Raw genomic sequence first — 11885 nt, forward strand, 5'->3', positions numbered from 1 at the left:
GAGTTGAAGTCCACGAGTCATAAAAGAGACAAGGTTGACTACCCCTGGTGTAGATGATGTTTTACATTTAGCAATGTTAAGGCATTATAACTAGAAAGCATGGTGTCCTTCTACAAACAGAAATTCAGAAACAAGTTCCAAAGAAAAATGCAAGTGCAAAAATATCTCAAATGCCACACAGAATTCATTTCTCATATTTTAAGACGTTGGGCTACCACAGGAATTTTCAGCATATCCCCCCATGTTGAAGAATATAATTCCGCCTAGTATATTGCCTTTTTTCTCCTCAGATCATATGGAGGGGGAAAAAAAGAGTGTTTCAAAAAACTACACTGTAGAGGAAAAGCAGGTGAACAATGCAGAAATTAGGCAGGATTATCTGTATCTCAGAAGATCCACAATACTGTAATACTTCCTTGCACACTAAAACCCTCTGTTCTCGGGGTTCCAGTCTGCATGGGTCCACAAAATTATACTGTTGCAATTATACCGTACTTGTGGAAATTGTCTTTTCAGTCATAACAATCCTAACAAATCCCTCCCCCCCCAAATTGGAGAGCTCTCACTGGTGTGGCCAGGCCTTCATTACTGAAAAAGGGTTCCCAATAAGGAATGACAATTTTCTATCTCTCAAGAAAGGCTAGGCAAATTCCAGATCAATGTAATTGGAGGGAGGACAGGCCTCCTTCCACCGAGCTAAAGGGATGGAAAGAGGAAAACACGGCAGGCACGCATCAGCACATCTCAAGCATTCTCCTGTACAGAAGTATTAGGAATTTAAAAAGTTAAAAAAAAAACCCAACCACCGTTCAGCACAGGTTAAAGTTTTAACAGGTACTGCACATACATTTTTTGGCATTATGCGTTCCTCATACATCAATTTTCCTTTGCAAAATATAAAAACGGATTCCACTTGAGAATAAAATCAGTGACACTTTAAGGAGTTCAAATCATTCAGCTCTATAATACAGTCCACATACAAGGGGTTTGCCATCCAGAAAGAGAAGGCATTGTAGCTTTTTGTTCAAGTACCTTGTCATCATTTCACAGACTTTTGGTGATATAAAAACTGCTGCCTTGCTGCATGGCTAGAGAATTACATAGATGTAATTCACTCTCTCCAAACGAACAAAAAATAACTAACATGAACACGTACTGCTTTTCACTGGAAAGAGCTACGTGGCACTTTAGCAATTTAAGAAAAAAAAATGTTTGACTCCCCCATCTGAAACAAGTTATGTGGAAGGAAACTCTGCAAGGGTCTACTTCCCAATCAAGAGTTTTCAACCCACAGATAAAAGCAATGCATTCCACACAATTGTCCCAAAATAAACCATCAGTTGTATACAATGCATTCTTAGGGAGTAAAAAGGAACAGTGCATCGTCTTTCCATGTTCAGGTTGGGGGAAATATTTTGCCTTTTCAGCTAGAGAACCACTACAAAAATCCAATCATGTTTAGCCATAATTTAAGTAACGTTTAGCCTGCCTTGCCAAAATATTTTACTCATTAGCGAAAGATGTGCTCATTATCACTTTCATCTCTCATAATGATGGACAATATTCTTCTGAGAAAACTTAAGAGAATAAAGATAAATCTGTATGTTTTTTTTAAAAAAAAATCCAATACTCTTTTCACTTTCACACTAGATTCTGCATATGCAATCCACAACACTCCTTTCGATCAGACAAACCTGGTTTCTTGCATTTTCAAGGACATTTCATTCCATCTGAGACCCAACCCTCCCCACATCAAAGCTTAACTATGCTGCAATTGCTCCGGAGGTTTCCTTCATGTTTCAGAAGCAGTTTTGCAAGTGGCAAAAGAGATAGTTGTCTTATCTCGTCTGTCAGGGGACGTAACATACAAGCTCTGCCCTGTTGCCTAGCTACATGTGAAAAAAATGTTGAGCACAGGAAAGCTCGCATGGTGAAAGAATAAATCAGAAAAGACTGGACCAATTTTCTTCAGGGCCAGTAAAGTGAGATTGTCCAGCTCGTCAGTTTTCAGAATCTAAATATATGAAATTTGAAACTCCCTAAGCAGCCGAAATGTTTAGTATTCTCCAGCCTTTCCCAAAGTGATACCCACCAGGTGGGAAATAATGGGAGTTGTAATCCATCTGAAAGGCACCATGTTGGGGAAGGCTGCACTGAGCAATGATTCTCTATTACTCCTCTCCCTACTGTCAGTCCAGAGTAAGATTGCTGATTTCTTCTGTTTAAATTATTTTTCAGATATATAGGTTTTCCTAGACACCAAGATCTTTGGAAAATGATGCTCGTCACACTCGCTGTCGATATCTAAGGAAGGCCCATAATAGAGTTGCTGCTGCTGCTATGGCCAGCCCTGGCACCAAAATCATAGTCAAAGGAATCCCTCCTGGATCTCCATCTCCTCGGTGGCTTGAGGGACCATTCTGGGGCAACAGCTGCAATCAGAAGGAGAGGAAAGGCATTAGCAATTGAATGAAAGGAAGAGGTGGTTCAACTGTCTAAGAACATTTAGAAAATCAAGGACAACCCACGTCTTCAAGTTGGCAAAATTGAAAATTCTCTTCCAAAGATATATTCAGCCAAGCTACTTTTGAAAGCTTGTGCATGTCCTAATGACATAAGTGGGATTCCCATGTTACACTTGAGAAAAAGATAAGAGGCCTCTAGGGAATTACTTTTCACCGATACTTTATGGAAAACTTAAAAGATCTCCTTCTCACACCCACCCTATTGAGGAAGCTGATCAATCATTTCCATTTGCAATCACACCAAAACAAGCAAACAAACTATACTGCAAACTTAGAATGAACTGAAACTCCATTGCATGCAACAACAGATGTCCACATCTATATAATCTCTCTCTCTCTCTCTCCTGAAAATCTTTCCTGTAAAACTGTAGGGACAGGTCCAGGCAGTTGTTAATTCAAAAGCTAGGTACCTTTCTTGCTCTCAACATTAATCAAATCAATCTTCAATGGAGATTTTGCTATGGCATACCATTATAGATAATCCACAACATTTTGCCACTTGGTAGGTTACCTTAAGGTCTCCATTTGATACACATAAAATTTATCAAAATGCTCAGGGAAATTTTAAATTACACCATAACACATATACAAGTGTACATCAGCTTCCCCAGACTGCTCTTGTTCAGATGCGTGAGACTACAAAAGTTGTTTGTGGGCCATTTTGGCTGGCAATTCTAATATTTGTATTCCCAACACATCTGAAGAATATAATATTGGGGAGATCTGATACAAGCTGCTCACATTCAACTTCTGCTACTTATCTGTTATGTTTCTCCTTCATTTTTCTTCTCTACCTCTTGCCAGACTTCCATTGTAAGTATCCTAATTTTTCCATGCAGTGGATTTTACCTGGAGGGACTATATGACAGCAGCGACAGTTTAAAGCAGTTTTTCCCAGCATGATGCCATTATGATACAAGATACTGCAACTCCCAAAATCCTCAGCCATTTGGCCTTGAGGATGGGAAAAATAATATCAGCTTGTTCATTCCATTTCGAGGGCACAAACTTAGAAAACAATGGTTTGTAGCAGAGATGTTCAACATTTATGTTCCTCATCCAAATCATGCCAATCCGGTTGCCTTGGTGTAGCTTGGAGTTTTCCTGAAGTAAATTCTTTGAAGTACTTTAGGGAACAGAGAGCTACGAAGGCAAAAAGAAAAAACTAAGGAAGAGGCCTACATACCCTGTGCTGAACCTTTAATGAAACATTGTCACCAGCTGTCCTGAAAAGTTCCACAACATTCTTGTGCAGCATGTTCTTCAACTCATTATCGTTAACCTGGAAAAAAAAACACATAAAGCCAATTAGGCACTCACCATAAAGCTGCCTGGACCCAAACCATCACTAAAGAACAAAAGCCGAGTTAGAATGAGTAAATCTACTCCATTAGTTAGAATACAATAATTAGTACAGAGCATTTAAGTAATACATTCCAAGTGTTTTAAAGGCTAGAGTTTTCCCCTTATATTTTCATTAACTGCCAGCATTCTCAGTATATTCTCTACAAACAACAGCGTACAGTATAAATTAGAACTGTACCTCAGCATTTAAAAACGTGAGCTAATATAGAATACCATCAACTTCAAAGACCTTTAAAATGTTAAGAAATGGAAATAAAACTACGATCAATGATCAGACACAATGCTGTAAAACAAAGGCAGGCAATTTGTGGCTCCTGTAGCCTCTTTTTGTAGCCTTTAGATCTTCTGATGATGTTTATTGGAAACTGCTAGCAGCTCCCTATCATTCTGATAGAGATTACACTTCCATTTTCATATGTCTCCCAACATAAACACGGTAAAGAAAACAACAAAGGAAACCCCAATTCCCTGCAAAAGTTGAGTCCCACTTACATGTGTGATGTGATTGTAGACCTTGTAATATTCAGTGTGATTCTTGCCTATGAATTGCCCACACTCTAGTATAAAAAAGGGCACAATAGATGACTCTTCCTTCTAGCTCTAAATGTTTGCTAAAAAAACCCACATCTGCAAAAGCTGTAGGTTCCTATAATTCAATTAGCTTAAGTTTCACAGATGAAGAATCATCTGCCCATTTCAAAGGAGAACAGTTATACTTGTAAAGAGAAAAGCAGTCCTCAAAAGAAGGGTGCCTATTTTTTCATGGACCAAAGGCCATATATCACTGACAACTGGCACGCCAGGACAGCTGTACCAAAAACAGACTGGGGGGGGAGGGGGAGAGAAATGGCAATAGCAGCAACACTTAAGACTTATATATCAATTCATATTGCTTCAAAGCACCCTCTGACTTAAAAATGTGCTTAAAAATATGACAATCCCAGAACATCTAGTACCCAAGTCAGAAAGCCACTATATGTACAGAACATGGTGAAACAGGCTGCCTCCAAGTTGGCAAAAGAGTGAGACAAAGTTATATACTCTCCGTTTTATGTATTTCATCTACATGCAAAATATATATTGAGGGAACTTGGATTGGAAGAAGAGGAGCATGATTTTAAATAGCCACAGATTTATATACCACTCCATACAGCGCTGCCTGAGCAGTTTACAATGTCAGCATATTGCTCCCAACAATGTGGGTCCTCATTTTACCGACCTTGGAAGGATGGAAGGTCGAGTCAACCTTGAGTCAGACAGGATTGAATTCCTGGCTGTGGACAGAGTTAGCCTCCAATGCTGCATTCTAACCACTGCGCCACCATGGCATAATACTTAAAATACAGTTAAAGTCTCTAGCAGCACATATGACCCTTTATCCTTACTCCACATGCCTTTTTTCAAGAAAAGGCGCAACATATTATTAAGGTTTATTCTGCCCCAGAGGCAAACTTCCAAGTCAGACAAGTCACATACAGGATGGATTAGCAATTAAATGAAAGGACCTTTGGACAGAAGACAAATTATTCTCTTCCACTCTTTCTCAACCCTTCTGGCTGGGGAATTCTGGGAGCTGACGTCCACATATCTTAAAAGTTACTAAGGTTGAGAAACACTGTCCTATGCAGCTGGAGAGGAGGCAAACTCATATTGTGGCTGTGATAAGGCCTGTCCAGATGTTATAACTGCTTCTTTCTTCATCATTCCATTCATATCAAAATTAGTTTAAGAAGGCAGAGTATGAGATTGGGGAAATCTGTTATATAATGGAGTGACATATCAACAAAATCTTGGTCTTGAATTTTCTTAGTGATACCAATTGGATGGATTTACAGAGCCAGCTAGTACTGTGAAGAGATTGTAAATGTTTCTACATTATTCTCCCCTCCCCCTCCTCCTCCTCCCCCCATGAAACAATTTCACAGGAAAGAATTAAATTATTTACTGCTATAATCTTGTCTCCCTCCTGAAGGCGGCCATCAAGTGCAGCAGCTCCATTTTCTTTGATCCGGCTAACGTAAATGCCGCTGTCATTGGCGATATACTGCTGGTCAGTCCCACCAACTATATTAAATCCCAAGCCTAAGAAAAAGATCAAAAGGAAAAGTTTAAAAAAAAATAAATAAATGGGATCACTCCCCAGGCCCAAAACTAGCAAGAAAGAAAAAACTCAGAACAATGAAACTGTAATAAAGCTTCTTGAACCAAAATAAACAGCAATTGGCAACCGTGCCTATTTGGTTTTTATTTTAAATACTTGTACTTCATTAGCAACAGTGCACAGTTTGAATGGCAGCACTCAGCATACCCTGGATGATCCTGCAGGCTAAATTTAATTTGGGCCCCTTGATATTCAACTGTAGACTACATAGGGAAGGTTTTTTTTGGAAAATTCAAAATCACTTTTGTACTATTGTGCAATAGTTGTTACGTGGCAAATTGTCCCACGGCGAGTTGGCTGCGGCAAGCTGGTCCTGATGAGTTTGCTGTGGTGAGTTGTCCTAAACCAGGGGTTTGCAACCTTGACAACTTTAAGACTTGTGGACTTCAGCTCCCAGAATTCCTCAGCCAGCTATGCTTGCTGAGGAATTCTGGGAGCTAAAGTCCACAGGTCTTAAAGTTGTCAAGGCTGCAGACCCCCGTCCTAGACCCTATAAAGCAATACTAAGCAAAATGGTTGCTTCAGATACAAGTTGTCAGATATGAGACACAAGTTGTGTGCCATTTATCTGACTTAACTTTAACACCCAAAGTCATAAAACGGCTATAAAAATGTAAAACGCTGGAAAAATATTTTTCACCTAATGAAGAAAAAAAACATCATGGTTACACATAATTTCTGTTTTGATTTGGTTTTAATATTTGTGGTTTTAATATTTTTATTGTACACTGATGTTGTTTTATCTTTCCGTTATGAGCTGCCCAGAGTTTGATACAAGATGGGCAGATATATGTTTTAAAGAAATAGATCTCTAAAGGCAATGAATACACAAGATAGAGATGACCAAAGAATGAAGCAATGATGTACTTGTAACAACCTTGTGAAGAAGGAAAGAGAAGTCTGAAAACAGGGGGAAGGTATCTGTCCCAAGTAAAAATTGTTAAATGACTTCATATTATTGGGAGTAAAAACAATTTTTGCCTGTTATAAAACTAGAGAAATTGGGAAAAATACGGTTGAATTCAGTAAGGAGAAATCATGTTACAGCAATCCCAGAATAAACATTCACTTTTAAGACTGCAACACATGGGATATTCTTTCTACTGGTCACAATGGATTAAAATTTACATTCTTTCATATCTTTAATCTAAGAAATGCTTTAATCTGGGACAGGAGTACCAAATGATATCCCCTATCTTTGAGATGAGATATACAATTGTCACTCTCTTCTCTTTCTCCTCCCCATAACTTCACTGCTTTATTAACTTCATAATGACCAAACAATATTCAGCAAATACAGACTCCTAACACACACGGAATTAAAAGTGAATAAGACAGTCATAAAAACACATGCATGCATGCATCCAGGCATTCATTTGGACACAATTTCTGGACTAGAATCTGACTAGTTCAGATTCTAGCATAATGCTTGATATTCCACTAGGTGTCACTAATGTCCAGTAGAGCCTTATGGCTTGCACTTTTAAGATTTTGTTTTCTGTTATTTAGTGGCTACCTTTAAAAAAAAAATTATGAATTCTGCTAGAGTTAGTGGAATGTTGATATTAAACTTAGCAATTTTGGAAATGTGAGGATTGGAACCTAAGCTATAAATACATTTAATATAAACATAAACACTGTCATCCCATAGTTTATTAAAGAATAAATGAATCAAATTATTCAGACTGCATATTAAAAAACCAGCAAAAGTACAAGATAAAAAACTACAGCAACTCAGTAATTCATGGTTGGGTTTCCCTTGCATGCTTTTGATCCAAACAAGGATTAAACTGAATTTAAAAAATGTTTGCCCTTTAATCAGATACAGTCCCAAGAATGCCTGTATTTTTTTTTTCTTGCCAGATCACTTCTTTTAACAAAGAAACCTAGAATGATCCATTTGGAACAAAGATTATTCGCTAGGCAGCACAGTATTAATGAGATCTCAGGGAGAATTTTAATGTTGTCTTCAAAATGTGTGAATTGTAATATCAAACTTTTTACTGTAAAGCAGTAAACAAGGGTATCAAGCATGAACTTTTTTAAAAAAAAAAAAACCCCGCAAATCTAAATAGATTAAGCATCACATATTCAGTTCAAACATCTGTACACACAGAGAAAAATAAGAGTAGTGGGTTTTTTTATCACCTTTTTGCTCCGATAAACTTGGAATAGGGCAAGCAGGAATCATCTGTTTTTCATGAAAATCATCCATAAGTAGATTATGAGTAAAAAAAATTACTTTAAGAAATACCTAAACAACTGTGAAGCTGAGTTGAGCCCAGAACAAGTCCAGGATGCTATCCTATAAATTGTTCTCACTGGTCAAGCTGATTGGAGCTTCTGAGAGTGGTAATTTCGCAACATCCGGAAGATCACAAGTTGTTCTGCCTTAAACCAGTCCGGCTTGACTCTTGTTCTAATCTCCAGTGTGAAAATCAGATATAGCCTGAGATTTAGATAGAATTCTCTCACACACATTTTCTACATAAACAGTATCTCCAAACCTTCCATTTCCCTTTATAGTGTAACCGTGTGTATGCCTACTTTGGAGTAAGTTCCTTCAAGTTTAATACGAACTGAAGAAGCTTCTTAGATGAGAAATGAAACGTCTTCAAAGGAAAAACAAGAAAGTCCAGTTGCCTTTTGAAAAAGCACCTTTGGGACAACCACGACCTGAATGACTGAGAATCCCTATAGACAAGTTCAGGGGTAGGCAACCTTGGCTCTTTTATGACTCGTGGACTTCAAACTTGAAGTCCACGAGTCATAAAAGAGCCAAGGTTGCCTATCCCTGGACAAGTTTAATAGGAGTTGTCTATGGAGATTCTCAGTCATCCAAGTCATGGTTGCCCCAGGGGTGCTTTTTCAAAAAGCAACTGGATTTTGTTTTTTCCTTGAAGACATTTTATTTCTCATCCAAGAAGCTTCTTCAGTTCTTACTGAATGATGGAGGATGGAAGAATTTATATTTCTTGCAGTCCTTCCATACAGTGCTGCAGACTCAATGTAGCGTTTTACCATACCTAAAATGCCAAATATTTTCGCATCAACTTTCACATATAAAAAAAAGAGAGAGAGAGAGACTCAAACAGAGTTCAGGTTCAAGGGAAACCTGTTCTTTGAGGATTAAAATCTTTAAAAGCAATCCTGCAGCGCTTCGCTAGAGGTGTTGCCTTTCCTGTGCCGAGGATCCGAATAAGCCCCTGAAAGCCAAAGGACGAGAGGAGCTGCTTCTAACTTGGCATGGTTTCCCCGGGCCTCTCCTTCGTATTTCGGGGTTTCCTTCTCTCCCCCCCACCCCGACAAAACCCAGCCTGGCGCACGCCTGCCCCAGAGCCTAGCCGCAGCGGGAGCACCAGGCAGCAGGGGCCAAAGGCGGCGGGGGAAGCCCAAGGAGCTGCCCGCCCTGGACTTTTATTATACCTGAAGGTCCTCGGGTGAGATGGATCACTTCCTCCGACAGCAGATAGTCCACTCCTCCGTTCATGCTGCGCTCTCCTGCGGGTCTCTGCTCGGCGCCCTCTCGCTCCGCCAGGCCCTCCGCCGCGCCAGCCGCTTGAAGGTGAACCAGCCAAGCCAAAGTCGAGGAGGAGGAGGGGGAGGTGGCTATAGCGGCGGCGGGGCTGCCGCAGCACTTTCACTTTCATCAGCTTCGCACCCGGAAAAACGAAGGCCGGCCGCTAAGACTTCTGGGGCTTGTAGTCCTCCCTGTTGCGGACGCGGCGACCGGCCCAGTTGGTGTTGCTGGGGTCAAACCCTTCTCTGATTTCCTTACTTCCGGTGAAGATAGGATGCTTGGTTGCTACCGAGAGATGGGATGGGCGGTGTAATAGAGCCCTGTCCAAGATTCCCCTTGCGCAGCGTCGATGGGGACGGCTTGTTCAGAGGCCGGATGGTCTCTTATATTTCCTTCTCAGCCGTGGATCTTCTTCTTTCATCCCGGGACGACTGGGACAGGATTCCAGAAAACGCGGCATTGCTCTGACGATATTTAAACTGGGATCACTCGGAAAGCGGCTCTCTTGACTGTTTTGCATGTTAACTCGCATCTAGATCCGAGTCTAGTTTTTATAGTAACTGATTGCGTTCTGCAACCTCATTAAAAATTAAAATGGGACTATTTGCTTTTAGGCTAAATAATGAATTAAAGTAGATCGAAATTCACGTTGTACCTCGGAAGTTTTGGCGAAAAAAAGCTTTGGGATGTTTTATTTTTTTTTTAGTTTATTTCATCATGTCACGAGTATTTCGAAAAAAAATCATTTCTTCCATGGAGACAGAATTTACTTTCATGTTTTTTCATCAAATTGAATGAGAGTTGTTAAAAAAAATCAATATTGTGTTGCAAAGACTATATCACTATCACATACTGGCTGCCTTTAACGTGCTTGTTAATACTCAGTGCTGACTTCTACACCAGAATATTTTAATTATAGTGTTTGAATTACTGTGTATCTTGTACAAAAATGACTTATTTTTACATATTATGATAGTGAATTTGATAACACATCATAGTCTTATATTGTAGCATAGATTTAAGTGCGTTGGTAGCTGCAATGACAAAACAGTGGTTACCTGCATGATGATACAATGCAGTCCTCACCTTTTGCATTTTATCTGAATGTTGGATGGAGGTATGTAAGTCACAGAGGAAGCATTTTGACATATTTTGTTATTTGCTCCCCCCTCCAGACAATCATGATAAAATTGCAGTTGCCAAATGGTCACCTATAATACTATTCTGAGGCAACTCTCTGAAATCAAAGTTGTTGTTTTTTTTCCAGAGAGGACGCACAGATTTCTCATATGAAGTTACCATTGCAAACACGATAATATGACATCCTTCCCATCTCCTGCAGATTTGGAGAAGAGGAGACTCCAATCTTTCTGACAAGATTATCACATTTGCATTTCTGCAGATCTGGTTTCTGTTTGGGGCAGAGAGACTGGAGGGGGGGTTGGTTTCTGCTTTTAAAATCCTTTGAGGAAATATATTCTGCCTTTTTAATATTTCCCAAAATATTTCTTTCTCTGTATTTTTCCCACAGTTTAAAAGCAGAGTATTAAATGTGGTGGTAAAACATCAATTGCATTTTAAAGCCCTTTTAGGAAAAATTTTATTTGTTTGGTTATTTGTGAGATACAACCACTGCCTCCCTGCCATGGAGTGAAGCCAACACAGAATACCGTACAATATGTTTGTACTATGCTTGTACTCGGAACAAGAATAGCAATGGCTGAATTTAACATGCCTTTTCTTGGTTAGTGAGTTTGTCTTGGTATTAGTCATTCTGCTTCCCATGTAAACTTTGGGGGTAGAGATGATTTTATGAAGGCTTCCATGTGAACTGGAGCCCTTAAACTCTGGAGTTCAGGATTATGCAGAAACCATCACCGGGCCACAAGTTTCTTGTTGGTACCGAAATTTTCACTATACTGAAGAAGACTGGGTTCATTGGTGAAGGAAATAAAAGTTATTCTTTTATAAAATATAACAATAAAGTTCTAATGTAATGATTGAAGGAAATAAAAGTTATTCTTTTAATAATTGTAGAAATAATTGTAGAAGTGTAATGCCATTATATGAAACTGTCTCTTTAGTACAAATGTAACACTGTAACCTATAGCATTATAAGGCATTTTCATATCCATTTTCTACTCAAAACATATCCCTATTACATAGTAAAAAGATTGGATTGGCACAATTGAAAGCAATTAAAAGAGAAAGAAAAACTAAACATAATAAATAATGTATTAAATGTTACGAGTTTCAGTCACGAAGGAACTGATTACTTATTTATTGGGTTTTGATCCATTTTCAAAAAAGAAAC

The 11885-nt window shown here is 39.0% G+C and overlaps 1 protein-coding gene across 1 annotated transcript; it reads right to left on the reverse strand.

The window, feature by feature from the left end:
- Positions 1–808: 808 nt before the first annotated feature.
- SYNJ2BP (synaptojanin 2 binding protein) lies at positions 809–9632 on the reverse strand. Its single transcript, XM_015820032.1, has 4 exons — positions 9478–9632; positions 5836–5972; positions 3712–3807; positions 809–2432 (listed from the first exon to the last, which is right to left on the reverse strand). The coding sequence occupies exons 1-4, from the start codon at positions 9539–9541 to the stop codon at positions 2286–2288; spliced, it is 444 nt and encodes a 147-aa protein (XP_015675518.1). The 5' UTR covers positions 9542–9632; the 3' UTR covers positions 809–2285.
- Positions 9633–11885: the final 2253 nt, after the last annotated feature.

This window comes from Protobothrops mucrosquamatus, unplaced genomic scaffold, assembly GCF_001527695.2.
Source record: "Protobothrops mucrosquamatus isolate PMUCROS unplaced genomic scaffold, P.Mucros_1.0 scaffold1044, whole genome shotgun sequence".
NCBI classification, from domain to species: domain Eukaryota; kingdom Metazoa; phylum Chordata; class Lepidosauria; order Squamata; family Viperidae; genus Protobothrops; species Protobothrops mucrosquamatus.